Genomic DNA, 27,628 nt, shown 5'->3' on the forward strand with positions numbered 1-27,628 from the left:
ATCGGCAGGCGGACTCTCAACCACTGCGCCACCAGGGAAGCCCCGTAAGATCTTTTTTGATCCACCTCCTAGAGTAATGGAAATAAAATCAAAAGTAAACAAATGGGACCTAATGAAACTTAAAAGCTTTTGCAAAGCAAAGCACACTATAAACAAGATGAAAAGACAATCCTCAGAATGGGAGAAAACATTTGCAAATGAAGCAACTGACAAAGGATTAATCTCCAAAATGCACAAGTTGCTCATGCAGCTCAATATCAGAAAAACAAACAGCCCAATCCCAAAATGGGCAGAAGACATAAATAGACCATAATTCAAAAAGACACACGCACCCCAATGTTCATTGCGGCACTGTTTACAATAGCCAGGTCGTGGAAGCAACCGAAATGCCCATCCACAGACAAATGGATAAGGAAGATGTAGTACATATACACAATGGAGTGTTACTCAGCCATAAAAAGAAATGAAATTGGGTCATTTGTAGAGACGTGGATGGATCTAGAGACTGTCATACAGAGTGAAGTAAGTCAGAAAGAGAAAAACAAATATCGTATATTAACGCATATATTTGGAACCTAGAAAAATGGTACAGATGAACCAGTTTGCAGGGCAGAAATTGAGACACAGATGTAGAGGACAAACATATGGACACCAAGGGGGAAAGCAGCAGGGTGGTGGTGGTGGTGGGATTAATTGGGAGATTGGGATTGACATGTATACACTAATATGTATAAAATGGATAACTAAGAAGAATAAATAAATAAAAATCAAGTCACTGAAGAAAACATGTACAGTAATATGATTTCATTTATGTAAAGATCAAAAATTTGTAAAACTAAACAGTATATTTTTTAGAGATTCAAATGTATGTAGCAAAAACATGAAGGAAAGCAAGAGAATGATGAATAGAAATTTAGGATAGTGATTACCTCTGAGGTGGACGAAGGAAATTTATTAGTTCAAATTGGAAAGTGGCACAAAGGAAGCTTCAAAACTGACAATGATATCCTCTTAAATTTCATGATGAGTACCTAAGTCTTTTGTAGTATTTATGTGCTTTATGTCATACCCATTTCTTCCCCGTATTCATCAAACACTTAAAAAAAAAAAAACAGTTTTAAAAACTGTAAAGCCAACGAGGTAATTTCGGAGTTGGTAGTCACTTTTGGTAAATTCTTCAGATTTTAACTCTATAGGCCAAAAATAACATCTAATCTTTCCACAGGATATGAAATTTCTACATTTTCTAACTCTAAAGCTACCAAAGTAAATTTAAAGATATGGGATCAAAATGGGATTGAAAAACTTGAAACCACTTCCCAGAGATTGTCTTGAACATCTCTGGACACTTCTGTGTCTGCACTGGTCCTCAGCCTTTCTCCTCCACCCCACCCCTTCACAGAATCCATACTAGAGAGAACCTAACGTTAGGAGGCTCTGGAGCTCTGTAAACGGAAACCATGAACCACAGATTCCCTTGTTTAGTGACTGCCCTCCCGTGATTATGTATCGGAATGCCGAAATGACAAGCTTCACACTGCAGACCAGACTGCCAGATGTACTCCCAGCTGAGCAGAGGCTGAGGGGATTTGGCTGCCTTGGGTATTCCAACAGAGACACCGAGGCGTGAGTAGAGGAAGGGCCAAGCTTTTTAAGTCACCTTAGGTTGCATTGGCAAACAGGTCTCTTCCAATACTACAGCAGCAGATGCAGAATCCTGTGTACCAAAACACCTGTGAAAGTGGGGAAAAGATAACAGGGAGGGGCTGACAAAGAACAAAGTAAGAAGTGGGCCATACCTGGTAGCAAAGTGAGGGGTAGTTACGAGAATGCAGGAAGTGGTAACTTGAAAGAAAGGAGAGGGATTAGGATTAATAAGTCTTAGAGAAAAAAGTGCAGAGAAAATTTGCACCTCAGAATTGTAACCCACCATTACCTATGGTAACCCTATTTATAAAGAGCCATTAAAAAAATAAACCTTTAAAAAATGTTTTAAAATCAGATCTATAAGTGAAAATCTTAACTTTGAAAGTAGAGTCCTGGTAAATACTAAAGATGTAAAGAAGCATTGCTCTTCATACACGGCAGGAGTTGGGTCGAGTAATTACCAACGTCTTTGCAATTAGTTATTACATTTGAGGAGAATTTTTTCTGGGCTATTTACATTTATCTTGGAAGTGACACTTTTCCCCAGATGATTCAATCAGAAGAGTGTTCTTTAAACTGGAAATAGGGGGGTTTAAGTAACTTTGAAATTTCAAAGACATCTTAATTTTAAAGAATTCACATTATTACTACGTGAGTTTCCTAATAGAATATGTATTTTAGTCTGCAATTACTGCCATTAAGGAGTTTAAAAAAGTCTTTCTTTTCATCAGTGTGATTTTGCATATCCTGCTGGTGCTTATTATATACCAAACACTAAGCATTTTACATATACTAGGTCATTTAATCCCTGCATTAACCTTTTACGGTGAGGCCTGTTATCCCCATTTTATAAACAGTTAACTAAAACAGAGAGATGAAGAGAGTTGTCCAAGCTCACATGGCTAGTAAGTGGAGAAAGGCAGATTGAAACCCCGGTAGTCTGGCTTCTGAGTCTTAATTTTAACTTCAACCATCATGCTGTGTTGTTAATCTTACGTCCTGTGTCTTAAAGATTGTTTATTAGGCTGTGTATCCTTCCCTCCTTGTGTTTGTTGGCATACTAAGTCAGTAGTTATCTGTTTAAATGAAGTTATGGAAAGTAGTAATTGAGTTAAGTAGTTCTTTATAATTATCCCATTCAAGAGTGGGTTGACATGTTTCAATTACCAGAATTAGTTTACATAATATAAAACTAACATTGTGTTCAATCTGTGTGTGTGAGAAATTGCCGTGCTGGATTCTATTTAAGAGTGACATCTTTGCCAGTCTTTAGCTTTGTTATTTTGAGCAAATCTCACCATCTCTTTGTCTTTCATGTATCCGTAAATATGAGAAAACTGAAGGCATACAGAGGTTTAAAAGAACTAGAATGAGAAATGCAAAGAGAATCCAAAGTATCGTGTAGTAAAAACCAAGATTCCCTTCCAGGCACTTGTAAGCAAGCGTATATGTTAAGAGTGGTAAAAAGCATGCATAAATATCTACGAGGAAAGGTATGATGTATTTTGTGTGTGGTAAAAGCAGTACAAAATAAATTCTATTTAGAGAAGCTTTATGTAGAAGATTACATTGCTCTAACCCTGAAACAGCAGTAGACTTTTATTCATAATAGCCTGAGGGCATGGGAGTGGGGAATACAGGAGGGGTGTAGAATGCTAAGAAATTTTGTTCAGTTGCTAATATAATGTAAAGAGATTAAATGTCAGCCGTGTTCTATTTTTAACACCAAATTGATATTTTTATACTCAGCCAGTACTTCTGCTTTCACTTTTGCTGAGAGGGCATTAGAGCATGTCATGGATAAAAGGGCAGCTTTTGAGAGCTGAGTGTGTGGGTTCAAATCCTGCCTGCAACACTTAGAGCTTGGGTGACCTTTGGCAAGTTATTTAAATGCTATAAACCTCAGTTTCCTCACTTGTAAAAGGGTAACGATAGTTTCTGCTATGTAGATTTATTGTTAGGACGCCTTAAGGTAATCGTGAAGTATCGATACTTAACCCAGTGCCTGGCTAGCGTTTAATCAGTGCCCTTCACATTTCCACGCCTGTGCTTGAGTAACACGGTGCTGGCAGCCCTGCAGTTTCTGGGAGGCTATGAGAGAAGGCTCTGTAGGCTGACAGCACCAGCATCATCTGGGAGTGGCCCCATTGCTGAATGATGCAGGTGTGAGGCCCAGGAAGTGGTTTGAACAAGCCTTCCAGTGTGTGTACACGTTAAATGTTGAAATCCACTAGTGATGCTTTTTGTTGAAGAGTAAGGCTTCTGTAGTCAGGCTGTCTGGGCTCAAATGTTGGATTTGCCATTGATAAGCTGTGTATTCTTGGGCAGCTTATCCTTTTCTGCCTCTGTTTTTTCATTTGTAAAACAGCACTAGCAGTTGTAGCTCCCTTATTGGATGGTTGTGAGGATTACGAGTTAGTACACATAAAGCACTTAGAGTCCAGTTTGGTACATAGAGAGCTCTTGGTAAATGTGAGCTCTGCTGTGATATTTACGATGACCACTATATTCGTTTCCCATTGCTGCTGTCACAACTACATAACAGTGACTTAAAAATACACATTGATTATCTTAAGGTTCTGAAGGTCAGAAGTCCAAAATGGGTCTCACTGGGCTAAAATCAGGGTGTCAGGACTGCACTCCTTTCAGGAGGCTCTAGGGGAGAATCCGTTTTCTTGTCTTTCCAGACTCCAGAGGCTGCCAAGTGTCCTGGCCCTTGTCCCGCTCACATCTTCAAAGCCAGCAGTGGTGGCTCGAGTCTTTTCTTACTTTACATCACTCTGGCACTGACTCTTTTGCCCCCTCTTTTACTTTTAGGGACCCTTGTGTTGATATTAGGCCAACCCAGATAAGTCAGGGTAATCTCTTATTTTAAGGTCAGCTGACTTCCAGCCTGATTCCATCAGCAACCTTAATTCCCCTTTGCCATGTAACCCAGCCTATTCACAAGTCTGGGGATTAGGCTGTGGACGTTTCAGGGGACCATTATTCTGCTTCCCACACTACCAGCTTGTGATGGATGATACTCAATACACACCAGCACTGGACTGCGCTTCTCTTGTAAGCTTGCTTTTCCACTCTCTACCTTTCTTCAGCTTTTTCTACCTCTTATTTATTCCCTAATCTGCATCAGTTTACATCCTTTGCCTCATACTCAGTTGAGGAAATAGAAGCCATCGGATGAGCACTTGCGCACCCCTTATCCGCCACATCCACATACTTACCTGAATATATCAGTCTTCTCCTTTGCCTCTACTACAGTGAAGAGACTGTCTATCTTTCTCTTCTTAAAATCCTGGCATTTCTCACTGCCTGCCTCCCCACCCCCGGATTTTTAGATTTATATGGACAGTATGTAGGATCTCCCATCTTTAAAAAGCCCTCCTCTGAATCTGCATTTCTCCTCTGATTTCTCCATCTCCCATTTATACTTCAGCTCCATCTCAGAATGCCAGTTTCAACACCTAGTTGTTCAAGCAGAAACCTGGAAATCGCCCTGGAAGGTAGCATCTCAGCCTTCCATCTCCAGTCCACAGGTCACTGCCTCTCAAATGTCACCCCAGCTGCCTCCCAACCCAGGCCGCTGCCTCTGAACTGTGTCCCCAGCGCCTACATGTGCTCCCTGGACTCCTTCCTCCATTCCACAGATGAAAAATGGAACTGGATGTGTGTCACATCTTGCTTCCCCTTACAAACTTTGACTTTCTGTTGCTTTCAGGATAAAACTTAAAAACAAAAAAAAAAAACTTTAACCTGATCTGGCTGGTGTCACTCCAGCCTCGTTGCTCATCTCCCTCACTCAGTGTGCTCCAACCACGGTCTTGTAGTTTGTCGGATGTGCCAAGTATTCTGCTTTGTGGCCTCCCCATGTGCCTAGACTCATACCCTCTCCTGTCTTTGCTTCCCCACCCCACTCTGCTTATCCATCTTCATGACTCATTCTAAGCTGAGGAAGACAGAACTAATTTCTTTCAGGACCATTTAATTTAGTTCAGAGGTTTTCTGCTGAAGAATTTATTGATCGAATTATCACTATAATAATTGACATGCTAGACATCATGAGAACCTCTTTAAAAAAAAAAGGTTAATTTCCATCTTGCACATCTTACTGCAGACATAGCTGTGATTATAATGAAGAGAAAATGTAGCTATAATGCCTTTTCACTTCTGGACTACTTAATAAGAGTTTATGGGTACCAGTTAGAACATGGTGCTCCCTGCTGTGTATATACTGCCTGGGGTGTATTTCCCGGGTGTCCTTGCCAAACCTAGTTCATCAGATGCATAATGATCTAGCTGTTCATGGATGAGAAGAGAAAGTGGTGGCATGATTATTTATGTATCATAAAACATGACTTCCTCATTATTTTTATAGTGACTCTTCTTGATTACTTGACACTTTATTAATATTTCTCTATGTATCTTATGTTGCAGACTATTCAGACTATGAAGACAGTTCCCTAGAATTTTTGGAAAGGTGCTCTTCTCCACTAACTCGATCTTCTGGGAGTTCTCTGGCTCTACGAAGCATGTTTACGGAGAAAAATACAACATATCAGTACCCAAGGGCAATTTTGTCAGTTGATCTTAGTGGTGAAAGTATGTGTAACCATGTAATGCTTAAAACAAGTCTTAAGATTCTTAAATGTGGAACCGAAAATAAAACATACTTTAATGAGGCCTATCTGAGCAGGGCACACAATTTAAAAAGTTATTCCATGAACTAATATGAAAATCTCAGTATTAGAAATTTGAGCTACTTTTTAATTTATATAAAGTAAAATTGGCATTTATACTTAACTGTAGGACAGGTAGTAAGGAAACAATTAGTGTCTACTGTGTACTGGTCTTCTGCAGGTGTTTTTACATGTATTTTCATATTCTTCACTACCAGCTTATAAAGTAGATATTGTTACCCACACTACATAAACAAGCAGAGGCTTATGGGTTAAGTAACTTATGGGGCTAGTTAGCGTTAGAATTAAAACTCATACCAAGGTCTGTCTTAACTCCTAAGGTAATGCTTTTTCTGCCAGATATTTATCGTAGTCTTAAAAATGCACTTTGACTTCCTGATCACAGACATGTCTGTAACCAAAAGTCTGGAAATGTGGTCAGATCAGTGATTTGAACACATTCAGGTATTAAGCACGTAGACAGAAGGCCATGTTAGGTGGTGACACGAGCCCTGCAGTTGGAATCTCTCAGGTTTTCCTGTAAGTCCAGTCCTGACAGTGGAAGGTGTTGAGGACTCTTACCTGCCAGTGTTCTAAGCAATGGGAAGAGGAACTCTCCCAACTGCAGATGTTGATGGCTTGAGACCAGAGCTCTAGCACAGTAGGAACCAGAGTCAAGGAGTGAAGAGTAAGGGATGGGGGTTCGTCCTATGTAAAATCCCAGGGATATTTATGGGGAGTGCCCTGTCTTTTCCTTAAGTGCCCTACATGGCAGATGGCAGGTCATGTGTTTTCTCTGGCACTGTTACTGCCTATTCTCTTCCAGGCCTAACTCCCCTCTAGCTCACTGTGGAGAAAAGCATATTCTTCCCTTTCCCCTAAAATAAGCACATAGCACTTTTGAGATTTTTAAATCTCAAATCTAAAAAAAAAAATTGGGGGGATTAAGAAAAAGTTCTATCCCCTTTTCTAACAAATACAAGTCCCCTTTTCCCTTTTGGGCCAGTGGTTCTTAACCTCAGGTGTACATTAGATTCATTGGTGTGATGCTAAAATACATGATATCAGGTCCTTCAGCGGAGCACAAATCTGGGATTTCTCGGAGGGTGGGTCCTGGCAAGACAGCCCCAGTAGCCAGGGTTGAAAATCACATAACACCCATACTGTGAGCCATCAAGGTCTCAAAATTGCCTTTTTATACAGAGTGATGGAGAGTGGGAGATAATATCTGGATGACCGGTGTTGCTGGAACTAGAACACTTGAGAGAGGGCTGGGAAGAGTGTCATGAATGTGTACCCTCAGTCCCTCTGTCTTTCCCCTGCCCTTCATGTGTTCAAGCATTGAGCTCTGAGAAGAAAACTGGAGAGGTTCTCAAATGTTACTGTGCGTAAGAGCCACCTGGAGAGCTTCTTAACACACAGCTCTGGGTCTTACCCATGGTATTTCTGATTTCGGACAAGTTCCCAGGTGATGCTAATGTGGAAACCACACTTTGAGAATACTGTCTGGGGAAACAGCAATGTCAGTTCAAGGGGCAGCAGTCATAAGAGAACAGTGTTCTGTGGCCACTTGGTTGGAGCTGTTGTCCAGGTGGCCATTTCAGTGTGAGAAAGAACTTGTACTTGCTTTTCTTATTTAACTTTCAACCCAGTGGCCCGTTTACTTAGCCTCCAGAATTCAGCCAAACACTGCTTTGATGCTTGCGAGTTAGTCGAACTGGATTTTCTGGCCAGTATTTTAAATTTGCCTTCTGGCACCGTAAAGCCTGGCTGTGTTGGCCATACACGCCTATGTGAGATATACACTAATTCCTTTCAATGATAGTAGTTTTTAAATTAAATTCATTGCTAACCCTGTTATGATTGCCATTCATTGAATACCACATACGTGCTGCAGCAGTGTTTGAAACTGTTCATCCATGTTCTAGTCTGCCATTTTGAAACATGAACTTGTATTCAAGAAAGCCCAAGAGAAAATACAAATTTTGGGTTTAAGTTAGCAAGATTATGAATAAATGAAATTTACTCTTCAGGTTCTCAAAACTACCCATATTGTTAATATTAGAAAGATTTTATAATATCTAATTGATTTACTTCTGGTTCCTTGAATGTTTTTTTGTATTTCTGTACCATTGTCTCATTTCTACTGACCTTACTCTCTCCAAGATGTCCTACAATCCTGAAGAGAAGAAAACATTTGTTTTTCTAGAAAACATTAACTTTTTATAAATCAGAAACAAAACATTCAAAAACATTGAGTTGGGGAAAAAATAAGCACGATTAGAAGCTGATAAGGAAAGCACTAAGTCATGTGAAATATTTAAAATATAAATTGCATGAATTATTTAGTTTGAATTCAGGCAACTTCCCCCTGGTCTGATTAAGTCTGAAAAATTTTTCTCTATATAACGACTCCCTCCTTCCCTCTTCCAGAAACATTCTGGAGTGGCTATCATATGTATCAGGCTTCATCCTAAGCACTGACTACAGAGCATTCAACAATGCAATGGACTCTTGCTTGCTCTCATGGACTCTTGACATTCTAGAAAGGGGAGATGAAAGCAGCAGGTGAAGGAATGGTTGAGAACGTGACTGCAGGTTAGGGTGGTGAGGTAGGGAGGAGCCAGCTCTGCTCTCTGTTCTGAGGAGCAGCCTCCATCCCAGGAGCCTGTGAGCAGTGGTGAGGTCTTGTGTCACGTGCCATGTGATGACTCAGTTTCCCTAACATTTCTCCACCCACAGTCCGGCAAACCTGTAGTGCCCTGTCATCATTTCTTTCCCTTTGTCATGATTAAACATTTCCTTATATTTGCCTTGATATTTTTTTTCCTCAATAGCCTGAGCTAAATGATAGTCTTTGACTCAACGCTGTTATAAGTACAACCTAAAGCCTAGGATTTAAATAGAGTTGTATATAGTGGTCATCGATATAACCTAACTTCTAGGGTATACTTATTTATTTTTTTAAAGATTTTTATCAAAATGAAATTTAAACCATTTTAAAATTCCTTAGGGAACTCATAATCCCAGTTTAAGAAATGCTGAAATCATTAAGAGCACAGGTTGTAGAGTCAGGCAGTCCTGGTGTGCATTTACCACTAGCTGGTATGTCATATTTAAAGTGCTTCGGGTGGTACCTGGTGTATATTAAGTGCAGTGGTAGTTGATGATACTGTTACTGTTAAGAATCACAGTACTGCTGTTAGGACCCTAGGCTAGCTCCTTCACCTCTCTGAAGTGCTGTGTAGCTGTATGGTGCAAATAATGAACGCTGTTCTTTTTACAAGCCATTGTTGTTGTGAGGATCAGAAGGGATAATGTTTGTGAAAGCATTTGAAAACTGCAAATTTTAATTGTTAATATCAACCTTAGCCCTAACCTCTGTAAGCACCTGGACTAAGGGATACTTCCTGAGTTACTTGTAATGGTGTTAACATTAAGATGTAAAACAATCATAGTTGCCTAAGCTTCAAAAATCATTTGTTTCTTTGTCTAGAGACAAATGCTGTATTCCCATTCGTCTGCCCTCCCTTTCTAAATACTTAATAGCTTATAATCACTTCCCATAGTGCCTTTCTTTCTAGAAAATGATGTAAAAATGAAAAAAAATGCTGAGTATGCTTTTATGTATATTCTAGACTTATCGGATGTGGATTTCCTAGATGATTCTTCAACAGAGAGTTTGCTCCTAAGTGGGGATGAGTACAATCAGGACTTTGATTCAACCAATTTTGAGGAATCTCAAGATGAAGATGATACGCTTAATGAAATTGTGCGATGCATTTGTGAGATGGACGAGGAGAACGGCTTCATGATTCAGGTGACCTGCCTTCCCTTCAGCACAGAATGAGTTGGTTCAGGTGCTCAGCACATTTGCTGGGGCATCTGTGCGTTCTCTTTTTCCTCACCGTCCTTTTGAAGGTGGAGGCTTCTACCAGTTGTAATGATTGGCAGATTGCTTCTTCAGATGAAGTAGACTGTTTTCTTATCTGAGGATCTCTCTCCGGGTTGTTTATTTTGAGGTCTTCTAGCTGAAATTCTTTTCAAGAGCCATTAAGGTGGCTAAGCGTCCACACTGAAGGGTAGACCATAGCAGTCCTTTTCCTGCTGGTCTGGATCCTGTTGTTTAATAGTTTGTGGTATATAGTCACCCTTCACAGGGTAAAAAAGTTTCCACAGTATTGAAGATTAAAGGAAAGCTTTGTTGCAAGGATTACCATTACAAATACCCTCTCCCTGTAGAAAAGGTATCTTTAAGAAAAAAGGAAAGCATAACCCATATTTTGTGGTTACATTTTGAAGATTCGGAGATGTTAGTTACAGAAACGATGAAAAAGTAATCATCTTTTTCCCCCTTTTCAGTGGTTTTCTCAATAAGGGAACTACAAATTTATAGGTTCACCACACAGGTAGTACTTTAAGAGGTTGTTGCCTAACGCACTGCTGCAAAGTCACCTATTTTTTTTTTTTTTAATTTCTGCACTTCAGTAAGCTATTTTTAAGAGTTCTAAGGATGTGTGAAATAGATGGGAGAAATAATCTTACGCCTTTTTTTATGATTAAGCCCGTTTATCAAAGCACATTTTAATGGGTGCAGCGAGAGGAAGTGCTTGAAATAGCTAGCTGTTTCAGAAGTGAAATTGCTCGTAAGTCATCGCTTGCTTTTGTTGCGTGGATTAAGAATTGAACTGGCGGCCGCTGCCGCAGCAAGACTCAGCCAGCTAGTTGAAGAGAAGGGGGTCTGTCTTGATTTCTGGCGAGTAAAGCGCGGTTGTTCCCCGGCAGTGTGAAGAGTGCCTGTGCTGGCAGCACAGCGTGTGCATGGGGCTGCTGGAGGAGAGCATCCCGGAGCAGTACCTCTGCTACGTCTGCCGGGACCCTCCAGGTAAGCTTTGGCCCCTGTGCTCATCGCAAGGTGTCTGGAGGTCTTGTTACGTACAGGTTCCGTTGTACGTCAGCTGACTGAGACACCATGACCTCTGTGTCCGCTAGACTCCGCTTCCATGTTAAAATTTAAAATTCACTGTTTGTTATAGTTTCATTTTCCATATTAATTATTTAGGCAGAAGCATTAGCATAGATTCCTCAGCATAAGTACCTACCTTACTGGAAGGAGAGGGTTGTGGCTTTCACCTGAAAAGAACTAGCTCCTTAATCTACTCCTGTGTATTGATTTCTAAATAGGTTAACATATGGCTATTTGAATGGACTCAGAGTCTGAACTCACGCTCCTCCTGACGTGGTTTTGAACGAGTGTCTGATAGTGCAGCAAATGAACCTAACGTCAGAGCAGATGGGATGTCCAGTTATCACGCCCGAGTCCTTTAGTTTACTGACGAGGCAGCTAGGGCACAGAATGTCGCATGCCTCGTGCACAAGGATGGTGCTAGACTGGCCGCACCGAGAGGAAGACCTGTGCCTTTGGGCTCCCTGTCCACTAGGTGCCTTCCTCCACGCAGAGGCTCTCCGAGCAGCAGTGTTCTGCATGTCGTGTGCACTTCCATCTCCGAGGCAGAACCCATCTAGACATCTCAAATGAAAGGCTGCTGCTGCCTTGTTCTGTCTATCAGAAATAATAATAATAATAACATTAAGAAGGAGGAGAGTTATCCAAACCTACATGAAGGTAGGCATTTGTTCATTCATTCATCCAGCAGCATTTATCAGATGCCTTCTATTTGCCACAATCTGTGGTGAGAGGTAAGGTGATTGATTGTAACCACGCCTTCCTCTCTCTCACAGCATAGTAGGGGACACAGACATAGAAGCAACTAATTGTAATAGGAAATAATTACTATCGGTGGTGAAGATATAGGATTATATTGGATTCTGTGAGCTCTTAGATGTGAGGGAGGGGTCCTTAGTCAGTTAACTAGAACTCCTCGTTTCGCCCAGTTCAAAACAAATGTTAGTGAGAGAAACAGGTACCCCTGTCTAGTTTCTATCGAGCCCTTTTGGCCTTTTTAGAAAACAGATGACAGAGACATAAAAAATGGAAAGCAACACACTCAAGGTTCCTCTGCAGGTGTGACCTGCCACTGACCACATCCTTCACGGAGTTCGTCCTGCTTACCGGGCAGGACATCTGAAGGTGGGAGGAGCTCTCACAGTGCCAACTCTTCGACGCACTGTCTGACTCGTCTTTTGAATTTGTTCTTGGTCCTAGAGCTCGCCTTGTTCACTGAGTGATGTTAATCGGGTAGCAGTTGAAGGGAAATCTGAATAAGTGGAATCCTTTGTCACTTTAATGTCAACTTTATCTACAGGTCAGAGATGGAGCGCAAAATATCGTTATGATAAGGATTGGTTGAATAATGGGAGAATGTGTGGGTTATCATTTTTAAAAGAAAACTACTCTCATCTCAATGCCAAAAAGATAGTTTCCACACACCACCTGCTTGCTGATGTCTGTGGTGTTACGGAAGTCCTGCATGGGTTACAGCTGAAGATCGGAATCCTAAAGTAAGTGAAGGGTGGCGAAGGGAGGGGCGTACTTTAGTGTGAATTTTAATTTAACTAAATCAGTTGGCTTTTTGCAGGTTCAGATTAGCAGCTTGGAAGACAGAATAGATATTTGAACAAATTTTAACTTTAAAAAAAAGGAAAGGTTAGTAACTTTTTGGATGAATAGCTCCTTCATGCCTATTGTCCTGGAATAGAGAAGCGTGGGTGAATAACAACGGCGTCTAGTATTTCAGCAAATGTTAGTCCCGCCACACTGTTTTGTGGGCTCACCTTGTACACAGAAGTACAGTTGCTGTGGTGAACCCTTTGGTGTGTGTCCTCCTTCAGGAATGCTGTCACGATGAAATAGATGAATGGTATATTTTTAAATTACCTTAAGATTGGCTTTGAAGGGAGCCAACAGGTCATGTAATCCATTTGTCTCCTGTGCACCAAATATGTTATAGTCATCCCGGGCAATTTCTCCTTAAAAACAAAGCAAAACAAAAACAGAAAAAACACTGAGCCTCCATACATATCAGAATGTTCTTGAAGTCCTTGTTTTCAGTTCTTCCTAATACCTCCCTAGAATTTCTCTTTAAAAGTATACATATTTTATATAAAACAGGGTGATTCACTGGTTCTTCACAAGATTTTCTTTATTTTGACTCACTTGCCTGGGCCGGAAACGTGCCCCTTCCCTTCCTTCCATCTCCGTCCCGCCCCTCCCACAGTGGCGAGGCCCACTGAGTACTCTGTCCCTGTGGTTCCTTACCGTCCCCGTCTATACTTTGTAAATTCCCGGTGGCTCCAGTCTTCTGCTCTTTCAGTTCATCCTTCATACTGTTGCCAGTGTGATCTAGTAAAAGATAAAGAGGAGTTGGTCTCTTTGGAGCTTAATATACCATCGTGTCTTCCTGGTGCCCAATGCGAAGAGTGCAGGCTCGTTCAGCATGCGCTCTGAATCCTTCCACGATGCGTATTCTCTCTGTCATTTTGTTGTCATGTCTTCCCTCTCCTAATTTTTCCCCCAAATGTTCCAGCTATACCAAACCATAATCGCTGAATGAAGCATGCTTTTACGTAGCTCCAGGCCTTTACTCACAGCCAGAATAACCTTCTACCATTAGTCCTTCTAGCAAATGCTTTTTCATGATTACCTTCCCAACTAGAGCTGATCGCATCCTTGGCAGACTCCATGCGTACTGATTTCAGGCACTTTGGTGCACCTTGTTTATGTCTGCCTCCCCTTACTAAGCCATGGGTTCCTTGAAGGTAGGGCTTGTGTCTTATTTATCATTTTATTCCTAGAGGTTAGTGGAGGGATAAGTACTCAGTAATTGTTAAATGGAATTTGCTTTGGTTGTATGTCGTAAACCTGAATATGGATTTCTTTATAAAAAGGCCATGCAAATGCTAAAACTCACTAAGGAGAAACTAAATTATTAAGCTAAGCTTTTTTTTAAAACCTGGTTGTCCATGACACCAGTATGAATTTCTGTACATTCATAATTTCACTAAGGATTTCAACTGGACAGATTTTGCCTCATGCCTATAGGCTCTCTTTATGTTAATTTTTCTAATAATAATAGTTATTATCACTAGCTACTATTTATTGGAAGTCTACTACAAAACCTGAAATTGGTGGTTTCATGTGCTATTTCATTTAATCCTTACAGTAAAGTTCTTACTTTGTTTGGTAGATGGGTAGTCAAAGGTAGAGTTTCTGTAACTTGTCCAAACTCCTCCTCTGAGGCTCAGCAGGATTCAACACATTGGACTATTGAATTACAAATCTAACTTTCCTTCTACTATGCCTTCTACCGTTGAAGAATTGTTGTATTTTCTGGCTATTAAACTATTAGGAGTTCAAAAGATAAAATTTAAAATTTCAGAAACAAGCCTTATTATTAGAAAGAAAACTAATGTGTCTCCTGGTATTTATCTAATTTGGAAATTATCAGTTCACAAACATTATTGAGCCTTCTCAAAGGTTTATGCCTCCAGACTATCCTCCTTTTACTTACTACAGAATATGATGAATGGATTCCTCTTTTGCTTACTACAGAATTTTAATTACTACAGAATTAACTGTGCGATATCATGCTCACATGTTTAGTGAGGATGGGGGAAAAGGGATATTATCATGGACTGTTAGTGAGCATGTAATTAGTACAGCCTCTTTGGAGGCCACTTTGGCAGTACCTGTCAGAATTAAAATGTGCATACATTTTCTAGGAATTTCATATCTAGAAATTTATCTGACTGATAAATTCCCACTTGCGTGCCGAGGTACACACATGCAAACACACACACGTGTATTGGCGGGGAATTGGTTGGTGAGACTAACCTGCAGCACGTGAATACTGTTCAGCTACTAGAGTGAAAGTGAGGGAAAATCTCTGTACTGACAAGGCAAGACGCCCTTATGTGTTATATATGAAGAAAGCAAATTGTATGAGAGCCCCATTTGTGTACAAAGAAAAAGTGTGTGCTTACCCACTTCAAAAATAATTTCATATGTACAGAAAAAGTGTGGAAGATTATACTTCAGTTATCTGTGATTGCCATGGCAGGGAGGTTTTTACTTTGTACACATTTATAATCTGAATTTTTTGTCATGAGGAAGTATCACTTTTTGATTGACTAAAGATGTTAAAATATGCTCATGTAAAAGTTTTTCATGTTGTACAGTTTTAAAAAATACAGTGAAAAATGAGTAAAAGAGGTGCATATATCAGATGATGATGTGAACTGTCACAAAAGTACATTCATTATTGCTTTTCCACCTGAGTTTTATTTCTGTAAAATTATGAAAATTTACATTTTGGATGAAATTCTGGGCCAGGTTAACCTAGAAAGTACCTTTACTTTTGTCTTGAGTGCCTGACCTCCTGCTAACCTTGTTTGCTTGGCGGTGCTCTAGGTCTTCAATAGAGAGGTGGGGATCGGTCCACCTAAGTCAGTACACTGAACATACAAAAGGCATGGATAACTGAGGGTGAACTATGTAATTGTACATTCTGAAATTTATTGTGGCATTATACTTGTTACTGGACTTTTTTTTTTCTGAACTTCTCTTTCTCCAACTTTATTTTAAGGAATAAACATCATCCTGACCTTCGTCTCTGGGCTTGTTCTGGGAAGAGGAAAGATCAAGTAATTGCTGGGGTAGAAAAAAAACTAATGGTGCAAGACACAGTTAATGTGGAAGAAAAGAAGTATCATGTACAGAACCATAAGGAACCACCTCGTTTGCCCCTAAAAGTGGAGGGAACTTATATAACAAGTGAACACAGCTACCAAAAGCCACAAAGTTTTGGTCAAGACTGCAAAACTCTCGCAGACCCTGGGAGCTCAGATGATGATGATGTTAGTAGTTTTGAAGAAGAACAGGAATTTCACATGAGAGATAAAAACCGTTTACAATACCCAGTAAAAGAAGATGGAAAGCCCGGAAAGGTATAACTAGTTCATTTGTCTTTGCTTGGAAATACGATAGAACAAAGGAAGATTTTGTGAAATAAAACATACTGAGATTCCAGATTTTACTTACATTTCCAAGTTCACAAGTACCTTGTTAGGGTAAAGACATTTTTTGCTTTCGCTATAGGAAAACACTGGCCATTTGAACATTTAATTATCCCCTAATTCAGAAATGTCGTAATTCATTAAACTTTTGCCTTAACAAAAGTTTCAAGTTTATAAGTACACTTAGATGCCTCTAAAAACCATGAGCCAAATTTTTTTCCAAGTGAGAATGTCTACGTGTGAAAACATGAAAGTGCATGGGGGTGTGTATATATTAATATAATTTGTGTTCCTTTTGTATGTGTTTTAGATAAAAAGTGGCACTTTTTATCTAAAAAATCATCTTTTTAAAAATTATAGCATATTTGTATATGCATATCAATCACATTGTGCACTAAGTTGAACTCTTACAGCCCTGTGGACATTGAATATTTGTAAACTTATTTCTTGTTCACAACTTAGAGATGTCATGCCTTCATTTTTTATTGATTTTTCAATTAACAATACTGCTTTAAAATTAGTTCTTTATTTTTCTGGCCTCTTTTATCAAGTAAGTTCTATAAATAAATACTTAACTGAATTTGAAAAGCTTATATTAGCCAAAATTTTGCGGTAAATTATTTTGTCAAATTAATATCCCTCTTATGAAATGAGTTATCGCTGGTGGAACTGAGGTCAGATTTTGTGTGTGTGTTAAGCAGTCTGCACTTTTTCAGTTTTTAAGGGGTTTTTCTCTTCCCCTCACCTCATTGATTTAGCTGCAATAATAAAGTCCAGTCTGCAGTTAATTAGGCTTTATACTAGCCTTTGCCAACTATCTTAATTTTTTTCCATCATTGCTTTTTGCCTTCACTCCACTTGTGACACAGCTTAGATTAACTGAGGAAGGGGTCAGTCTAAGTTAGCTGGGCTTTCTAGTTACAGAATATAATTAGCTCCTTCATTTCTTCAGCAGGTTTTATTGAAGGGCTTCTACCCTGTGTAGCGCTCTGCTAGGCATTGTGAAGAGACATAGCAGGCATGTCTGCTTTTCAGGACCATCAGATGTAATCTAGTTATGTGCTAGTACTTCCTTTACAAATATTCTGGGAGTCAGGTTGGATTTTACCTATCATTGTGGGTAGTGATGTTTTTAATGCATCTTTCCCTTTATGACATTACATTTCATCCAATTCTTTGTTTTTTCTGTTGGCTCTTTGGAGAAGAATTCAGCTGAAAGGAATACAGTATTTGTTTATAATGATAAAAAGGGCACTGAAGACCCGGGAGACTCACATCTTCAGTGGCAACTCAATCTCCTTACACACATAGAGAATGTGCAGAATGAAGTCACCAGCAGGATGGACCTGATAGAAAAAGAAGTTGATGGTAATTTAAGAAAGAATTGAAATACAATTGCTGTAGTCTGTAAAGTGTGTTTATTGCACTTTTGAATAATTTAATTGAAGTTATTTGAAGTTTTTAAAATTATGGGACAAAAACTACAGATGCTGTCCAGGCTGATGGAGCTTTGCTGCTCCCTTTACATTGTATTTAACACATCTGGCATTTAGGGTCTTTTAGTCTCAAGACAATATGACTGGATATTTTAGGGATTTTGTTTTTTAAGATGGATATTTATTAAATATCGCCCACCTGCCAGGCTCAGTATATACCATATGGAATATTTATTATTCAATGAAAAATAATAATATTATTCATTGAATAATATTATTCAATAAATTACTATTCAATAAATAATATTCAGTGAATATTTTCATTGAACTGTGTTTTTTTTGGGAAGTCAGCCTAAGGACTTTAAGCATATTTGAAATGTGGGGGAAAACATTTTGTTTTCACTCTGGACAGTGTTTGTTAAGTGAAATTAACAACAGAGAAGTCCTGCAAGTTTAAGTAGATAAAGCTTACGTTTGCATATACACATTTTCAAATGTCTTCTTTTATATTTAAAAATTTTATTGCGCTGGAGCCCTAAGGAGTGGACAGGAAAAATGTCATCCCCATTTTATAGTTGAGAATATAGAGTACCTTAGATTACTAATCTAGTGTTTTCCTATGCTTTTTGACTGCATTTTTTTAACCTCATAGATTGTATCTCCTGCCCACCCCCCCCCTTTTTTTATTTGCGAAAGTATGTGCTACTTTCATCCCCCAGTAAGTTAGAGTTCCTACTGCTTCGTTTTTCCCTGTGAAAAGAAGAAATGGAAACCCATTTCAGAAGCATCTTCTCTTTGGTTATAAGCCAGTTGTAGAGTTAGTTTAGTTAGTTTTAAGTAGATTTTTTTAATATATAAATTTATTTAATTTATTTATTTTGGCTGCGTTGGGTCTTCATTGCTGTGCACGGGCTTTCTCTAGTTGAGGGGAGCGGGGGCTGCTCTTTGTTGTGGTGTGCAGGCTTCTCATTGCAGTGGCTTCTCTTGTTGCGGAGCATGGGCTCTAGGCACGCGGGCTTCAGTAGTTGTGGCTCGCGGGCTCAATAGTTGTGGTGCATGGGCTTAGTTGCTCTGCGGCATGTGGGATCTTCCTGTACCAGGGCTCGAACCCGTGTCTCCTGTATTGGCAGGCGGATTCTTAACCACTGTGCCAGCAGGGAAGCCCTTAAGTAGATTTTTGAAGAAGAAGAAAATGCAACTTGATGCTATCCCCTATTATTATTAACAAAAAGTATAGAATGTAATTAATTGCATTCTGCCTGAACTTCTAATACGCTTCTTTTTTTTTTTAAAGTACTGATAAAATAGTGGGAATGAAAGGACACTAAGAAATTTCTACCTCCTTTCCTTTGTTAAAAAGAACTTCTAGATTTAAAAAAATGGTTAGAGTAGCTAAGTTTCATTTAAAATGGAGATGATTTAAGCCTAAATTAATAGAAAGCTTGAGCAGGAACAGGGAATGTTGTTTCCTGTTCCAGAAGAGAGTAAAGGAGACACTCAAAATGCAGTTACTTTATATCTTTAAAAGGAAAAATTACCTAAAATGACGACAGGTAGAACAACAGATAAAGATTACTGAGAGGGGCTAGAACTCTTGTGGGATGAGGTGTAGAGGATGCTTAACTGCTCAGAAGTGACTTCTGTAGATTGGCTTTCTAGTGAAAGGGAAGTGAACTCTTTCTCCATCACTTTTTCAGCCTTCTAATTATACCAGTTTTTGACTGTGTTTCCAGTTGCCGTTTAAATGTGTTTGTTCTTCTCTTCTCTCTTTTAGTTCTGGAAAGCTGGCTTGATTTCACAGGGGAGTTGGAGCCACCTGATCCTCTCACGAGGCTGCCCCAACTTAAACGCCACATCAAACAGCTCCTAATGGACATGGGCAAAGTACAACAAATAGCAACTCTCTGCTCTGTATGACAGCAGTGAACACCTAATGCAAAGAATGTGGCTCTGTTCAGTCGACTAATTTTTATTATCCACACGGCTGCTAAGTGGATAGTTAAAAAGCTTAGTGATGTTTGGTCATTTACTGATTTGTGACATCAATAGGATGGCACCTTGGAAAGGAAAATGAAGAACAACTTTATCAAGGAAGCTAATACTAAAAAAATTTATGAGCTAGATACAACTGATGACGTGTCATATGCCAAGGATCAGTGGAGGTAGAATATAATCTGTGCTAAGGGAATCAGATTGGCAGGATTTTTGAATAGTTGCTAACGTGAAGCTCGAGATACCTGTAGAAAGAAATATGGTGTATTACGTAGTTTTTAGTAGAAAGATCTATGTTTATAAACCAACATTTGGCCCAAACCAAAATTGTAGAGGAAATTTAAATTCTGGAGAGTTCTGTAAGCTTGTTGTAAGAACTGTCTTCTCTGCAGTTGATCTGCCTGCACCGAAGTTTAGAGTATTGAAACTTTTATAGGATCATGAGCTGTTTCTTAGGTGATGAATGTCCTTAATCAGAAAACTGACAGTAGAAGTCTCACTTCTGAGGAAAACAGTTGTGGAATTCTTCATTCATTATGAATATATTGTAAAAACAAACAACAAACTAATTGGAGTTTATTGCTGGCATTAAGCTCACTGTAAAAAACAGAATGTCTCGCAGAAGGGTCAGTGTGCCAAATGATGATGATACTGCTGGAAAGAGAATTGTAAATCCTGTGGGAGTTCTCTCACCCAAGTCTTACATAATGCCATCAGCCCATCCGAAACGCATATATCACATATACTATATAGAGAATATATATGGTCAAATTTCAATATTCAGGTTTCAACGTACAGTTTGATCCTGAGTATGCTTGGTATTTGCCTTCAGAAAAAAAGAAGTTGTAAATAACCTCAGCTGGGATGAGGAGTGACAAAAATATCAAAATAATTTGTGGCTGTGGATTTTTTAACTGCTGGTAGTGGAATACTGGAAAAGCTTCATCTCTGAAGATGAATTTTATTTTTAAGAAATACATACGCACTCAAAACTCTTAGCTTTGATCACAAATGGACAGATTTCTGAAACCAAAGGCAACTCAGTTGCTGTGTCAGCTCTTGCTGGATTTCGAGCCCAGGCCCTCCCGTCTGCCAGTGTTCTTGTGAGTTGTGTGCTGCCCCCAGTGCTCTGCGTGCAGGTATGCGTTAAGTGTGTGTGCTTGTTTGAAACAAACACTCAACGTACATATGTACATAATCTACACATATTTATATCTACACATATCTAGTTTTATTACTATACACTATAAGAACTGGTGGTTAACATGAAATGTTACCTTTTAACAGACTGTTTTTAAAAATTAAAAATGTATGTACAGGTTTTGAAACTTTTTTAAAAAGAGGAAAAAAGACTGTTAGGAGGCTATTTGATGACATATGACACTTGAATATTTTATGCCTCGTTCTGTTGATCAGTTCTAGCAATCTGTATAAATGCATTTTAGAACTGATGGACAGTAAACTTGAATTTATCTTTGATAAGAATACATGCCACTGTACATTCAGATATTATTTAAATTTGCAAACACACTGTTCTATATGTAAGGTACTGTATGTAAAACTCTTTATTAAAACAATTCCACATATCATAAAATTTCAGCTTGCCTTTTTGCAGCCTTATATTTTGATGTAAAGATGATTAAAAGAATGTGCAAAACAGTCGTTAGACATTTTTATGCCTTTTGACGTTCTCCAACTTGACAAATGTGCCAAAGATCACAGACATAAGATACAGCCCTGTGTATTTACTTATGATACATTAACTGTGTCAAAAATCTTACTGAGAAATGGAAAGCTTTAGTAGAGGGATATGAGGTAGTTATTAAATTCGCATATTAAAGTAAAAATAATAGTGCCTATATTTCATGTGTGGAGTAAATTTGCTAATGTCTCTATTTCAAGTTTGATACTTTGTCTTTCATTTGTGTTTTAAAATAATGGCTCTAACCTTTTCCCTATTATAGTTAAATTCTAGACATTTAATTTATGTCTTTTTTTTCAGAATGGAGCAAGTAGCATCCTTAACAGGCTGTGAATAGCGGTGTTGCCTAGATTCTTGTCACATGCACAGAGGACCCTTTGTACCCAGTGGCACTCATATTCTTAATCCCTGATGACCACAGTTAAGTTAATGTGCATTTGTTCTTGGAGTATCTTAAAATTAGATCACTTTGTTTGTTAGCAGCCAGCAAACTAGAAGTTCAGCTAATAATTAGAATATTGAAATTTTGCTCTGCTTTTATGCATATGCATTGGGAGTCTGAATTTTTACTTTATATTTTTAAAGTAAATCTGTATCAGGTTACTTGTATGCACATACCCACTTAATATAGAGTATATCAACAATTGGTCGAAGCCTTTTAGCAACTAGCAGGCCGAGTCATTCCTTATTTAGGAAAGTGAATTCATTTTTGAGAAGTAAGTCCGTTGTGTGAGGTTTCAGATGAGTTTTCTTTCCACTTAGTCTTACTTAAAAAATGTGAGTATATATATTTAAATATAAGCAATAAACTAGAGAGGGTGTTTCTTGAAAAGATAACTTTTCATTGCTACCCAGACAGAATAGACTGACATTGGTGGGGAGGGATCCTTCTTAGTATGGTACTGATAAGTATAATTTGTACTTCTTCATACTCCTGTGTGTTTCTACTGACTTATTATTTTCAAACTTAAGAGTAATGCACACTTTCCTTAAAGGAAATTGATTATTCTCATAATTTCAGGTAAAATACTTTTTCCTAACACTCACCTTATTTCCACTGACTTACGTCCTCTCAGATGTTCATATTCTGTGTGTTCAAAATGAAGGAGCCCATTTCCCCTCCAGCCAACTGGGTCTCCTGCCAGCTTCACTCTCTCTGCTTTAATATCACCACCCTAAGAGCCCCGGCTTGAAACTTGCAGTCCCTCCCCCTTATCCATTTCTTCACTAGATGTGCTGGTTCCTTAAAATGGATGTTGTCATCTTCCTCCTTCTCAATCCTACCAGTAGTACACCGTCTTTTACAAAAATCATGTCATGGAGGTATTACTGTGGGCTTAAGAAATTTTAATTTTCTCTTCATTCTGATTCATCAAAATGGTCACTGTCAAGCTAGGGGATTAACATTGAGTGACTGCTCTATGCCAGGTATTGTACATGTTACCTGCAGCGTCTAATTTCGTTCTTTTGTGGAAAGGTAAGACAGGATCATTTTTAAGATGGGGAAGCTGAGGTTTAGAAACATTTAGAGACTTGTCATAGATTAGTGACAGGTTCAAGACGCAAATCCTGTGCTGTTCAAACTCATGTTCTTTTCCTAGCAGGTGTGTTTCACCTATTCTTGTCATTTGTGTTTTCTGATATCATTAGTGACTCCCTATTTCAAACCAAGTCAGGTCTGTGTAATCTGGATCTTTTGTATTTTACCTAACCAATTCTCAAATCCATTTAAATATAGCCTCACTGTTTAGATAGACTATGCTTGTTTCCATCTCTTGCCTTCATATTATTTTCCTCTTCTGGAAAATTCTTCTTTGTTTGTTGTGTCTCTATAGATGCAGACAGTTCTTCAGGTTTCAATTTCTCTTCCTAAGAGAAGCAGTCCATTGTTGAAGGCCTCTTATAGTATCCTGCGTTGTACTGACGTGCAGGAACCACGTCAGTGAATCATGTATTTCCTGTAGTGGAGCAGGCGTGAGCTTTGCAATTCTCTCCTCAGATTTTCACTCTGGCGGTTTACCAGCAGTGATCTCTCTTGAGCTTTGGTTTTCTTATGTATAAAATGGGAAGAATACTTAGGCTAGAACCTGGTTTTGCGAGTTAAATGAAGCAAATAAAGGATTTAAATTATAAAGTTGAAAGTTAAATATAGGGGACACATTGAGTGCCATCTGTGTGCCAGCCATTAAGTCATATGGTTGGTTATGGAGTTAATGTTATTGGAACCACAGTCTACAGGCTAACGGAAACATTAAAAAATATTTTTTTCAACAAGATAGGTGATAGCAAAGAGTATAAGGAACCACAGAGGCAAAAGAAAGGAAAAATAACTAGACTTGTATGTAGGTGGAGAGGTTTGGGGGACATAGAATATATATGTTAATTAAAGTGGTGGTCTTTGAATGTTTTTTGACTGTGACCTCTCTGTAGGAATTTTGAAAAATTGTAATTCATTTCTGGTACCTGGAGATCTGGAGACAAGACTTAAGTGTATTTTGTTTATTTAAGAGGAAGTTTGAGTGAGTCATCTAAGGAAGTTGGAGTGAGGAAGAGGGAAAAGTAGGGAAGGGGAGGAAAAAGCCAAGGTAAATATGCACAATTGAGAAGAGTGCTACGGGCAGTGGGGCTTTGATTCTGCCATTTGAAATTGCTCATCATAAATGTAAACAGTTGCAAAGAGTGTGATTTCTAATTTATAAATATTGGCCTATTAAAATCAACCTGTTATCATTTTAAAATGTATGCAATAGAATCAATACAATTTTGCTACTTACCAACATCTATTTTAAAAATACACGAGCAAGCTCTTCTTTAACATTTGAAAATTTTACAAATTTTATATTCTGTTTTCTGCCTTTCCAGTTTGCTTCCTAATAGAATGTTATCTTCTTTTATACTTACAGGCCTTTGTCATCCTCTTGTACTTTTGTCCACATACACACAGAAAAGTAAATTGCATTTTTAAAACGTATTTATAGGCTTCTTAATAGAGTATCAAAATACATGAAGCAAACACTAATATCACTGAATAGAAAATAGAAAAATCTGCAATTATAGTTGAAGATTTTAGCCCTCCTTTAACACCAACTGATAGAACAAGTAGACAGAAAATCAGGATAGAAGACTTGAACAAAGATGAACACTCAACTTGACCTAATTAACATTGATAGAATGTTCCACACAACAACATGAGAATACAAATTTCCTTTTTAATACACATGGAACACTCAAAAAGATGGACTACATACTAGACTATAAAACAGCTCTCAACTCATTTAAAATTGAAATGCATAACATGTTCTCCAACAATAATGGAATTAAACTGGAAATCAGTATTAGATAACTGAAAAAACCCCAAAGTGTTTGGAAATTATCACATACTTGTAAAACAATCCATGACTCAAAAAAGTTACAAGTAAAATTAGAAAATATTTTTAATTGAATGAAAATGAAAATACATCATGTTAAAATTTGTGGGATGCAGCTCAATATTAGAGGGAAATTTACAGTTTCAAATGCTTATAATAAAAAGCAAGGTATAGACTTTAGCTAGACTTGTCATTTTGCAATATATACAAATATTGAATCTTATTGTACACCTGAAACTAATGTCAATTATACCTCAATTTAAAAAAATAGACATTTAAATATAAAAGTTACAAAATCACTGGTTTAAGATTTAAAAAAAACAAGAAAAACAAATTAAAACCAAAATAAATGGAAAAAGAAATGTGCTGAAATCAATGAAATACTAAATGGACGAATAGTAGGGAAGCATCAATATAAATGAAAAAGCTGATTCTTTGCACAGAACGATAAAATTGGTTGACTCCCACATAGACTGATCAGAAATTAGAATGGAAGCGGGAACATTAAAACATCCAACATACAGTTTTTTTAAAAGGGTGTTATGAAAAACCAGTGCCAATAAGTTTAACAGCTTACATGAAACAGAGAAATTCCTCAAAAGATACAAGTTAGCAAAACTGACTCAAGAAATTAAATAAATTGAATTTGAAATTGAAAATGTTCCCTCGGAACTCCAGGCCTTGTGCTCTATAGCCCGCAAGCCACAACTACTGAGCCTGCGTGCCACAACTACTGAAACCCATGCACCTAGAGCCCATGCTCCACAACAAGAGAAGCCACGGCAATGAGAAGCCCACGCACTGCAATGAAGAGTAGCCCCTGCTCGCTGCAACTAGAAAAAGCCCGTGCCTAGCAACGAAGACCCAACGCAGCTAAAAATAAACAAATTAAAAAAAAAAAAAAGACCCAATCCCTTCTTTAAAAAAAAAAAAAAAAAAAACTCCAGGCCTAAACGTGACTTCTATCAAACATTTAAGGAAGAAAACTTGATTTTACACAAGCACTGACAGAAAATAGGGAAGAAAGGTACACTTGTTTCAAGACCAACTTTGACCTCATGCCAGAACCAGAAAAAAACACTGCAAGGAAAGGAAATTACAGACTAATACATATCCCCTTTGAACATAGACACAGTCCCCACAAAATATTAGCAATGTGAACCCAGTCATATACAGTAAGGATAATATATCAAGATCAAGTTGGGTATTCCACAGGAATACCAATACAAGGAAACCAATACAAAGTTGGTTTAATGTCAATAAAATAATGAAATTATGTTAATCTCACTAAATTAAGATAAAGGTTTTCATAAATTTCAGCATCCATTCATGATTAAAAACTACCAGAAAAGGAATAGAAAAGAATTTGCATAACAATAGAGGGCATCTATCAAGAAACTTAAACCTCATAATGGTAAATGAATACTTTTCTCTAAAATAAGGAACAAGTCCAGAATATCCACTATCACCAATATTATCCAACATCAATCTGGAGGTCCTGCTAGTGCAATATGGCACTGGACAATAAAGGAGGAAAAATAAAAGGCATAGCACTTGGAAAGGAAGAAGAAACATTTGCAGGTGACGTGCCGTGTACCTGGAAAAGTCTAAGGAGCCTATCAAAATGCCACTAGAACTAATGTTTCTGTACATTAGCAAGGAGATATTGGAAGTTAGAATTTTTAAAATGCCATTTTCAATAGCATAAAAAAATTACTTAACAGTAAATCTGAAAACATGCAGAACCTGTACACAGAAAACTACAAAACAATGCCTAGAATAAAGATGAGATAAATGAATAGAAAGATACACTAAGAACATGGTTTGGAAGACACAGTACTGTTAACATTTGTCAGTTCTCCCAAAATGGATTGATATAATGCAATCCCGAGGAAAATCCCAGCAGACTTTTTGAAATAGAAATTAGTGAACTGATTCTAAATTTTATATGGAAATGTAAAGGACCTAGAATGCCCTGAACAATTTTGAAAAGGAAGAACTAAAGTTGAGGGACATATAATTTCTGATTTGGTGGCTTAATAAGCTATAGTAGCCAAGACAGTATAGAAGTAGCATAAAGATAGAGATGTAGATTGATAGTACAGAATAGGGTATCTAGAAATCAACCTAAAAAAATATGGTCAGTTGAATGAAGGAGAGTTGTTGTTCCACATCCTTCCTTGCCAGTGTTTATTTGGTGTTTGCCAATGTTTTGGATGTTAACCATTTTAATAGGTGTGAAGTGATACATCCTTTTAATTTGCAAATAGATATCCAATTGCTCCAGTGCCTTTTGTTAAAAATATTATTTTCCCTTTGAGTTACCTAGGTCCCTTTGTCAAAAATCAATTGACCATAATTATGTAGGTTTATTTCCATACTCTTCCCATTGATCTATATGTCCTTATGCAAATGTCACACTATCTTGATTACTGTAGCTTAAGAGTAAGGTTTGGAATCAATTGGATGGTGTAATTCCTTTAATTATGTTCTTTCTTACCTGTTTTTGCCAACTTTGGTTTTTTTGCATTTCTATAAAAGTTTTAGGATCAGATTTGTTACCTTCTTTTAAAAACCTGCTGGAATTTTGACAGGAACTGCACAGAATCTACAGATCAGTTACCATTCTGACACTATTGAGTCTTTTGATCTAAGAGCATGCTGTGTTTCTCCATTTGTTTAGGATTTCTCTATTTTTTTTGTCAGCAAAATTTTGTAGTTTTCAGTGTTCAGATTTTGCACTTGTTAAGTTTATTTCTAAGTATTCTTTTCTTTTTGATATTGTAAAGGGAACTGTTTTCTCAATTTTGTTTTCAGATGTTTAATTACTAG

General features: G+C 38.0%; 1 protein-coding gene across 4 annotated transcripts in view; it reads left to right on the forward strand.

Moving 5' to 3' along the window:
• PHF20L1 (PHD finger protein 20 like 1) overlaps window positions 1-25,609 on the forward strand; it is an 81,564-nt gene extending 55,955 nt beyond the window's left edge. For 2 of the 4 annotated variants that reach the window (XM_024741021.1, XM_024741023.1), the window contains 7 exons: window positions 6,082-6,246; window positions 9,962-10,143; window positions 11,109-11,208; window positions 12,590-12,785; window positions 15,869-16,229; window positions 17,504-17,666; window positions 19,509-21,682. In XM_024741021.1, coding sequence (XP_024596789.1) covers window positions 6,082-6,246; window positions 9,962-10,143; window positions 11,109-11,208; window positions 12,590-12,785; window positions 15,869-16,229; window positions 17,504-17,666; window positions 19,509-19,651 — 1,310 coding nt within the window. In that variant the 3' untranslated portion in view covers window positions 19,652-21,682. Of the gene's footprint in view, window positions 1-6,081; window positions 6,247-9,961; window positions 10,144-11,108; window positions 11,209-12,589; window positions 12,786-15,868; window positions 16,230-17,503; window positions 17,667-19,508; window positions 21,684-21,728 lie in introns of those variants that run through there. The other 2 variants (XR_003002707.1, XM_024741022.1) reach the window with 2 other exon arrangements.
• The last annotated feature ends 2,019 nt before the right edge of the window (window positions 25,610-27,628 follow it).

The sequence above is a fragment of the Neophocaena asiaeorientalis genome, unplaced genomic scaffold, assembly GCF_003031525.2.
Source record: "Neophocaena asiaeorientalis asiaeorientalis breed wild unplaced genomic scaffold, Neophocaena_asiaeorientalis_V1.1 scaffold177, whole genome shotgun sequence".
In the NCBI taxonomy this organism is placed as follows: Eukaryota; Metazoa; Chordata; class Mammalia; order Artiodactyla; family Phocoenidae; genus Neophocaena; species Neophocaena asiaeorientalis.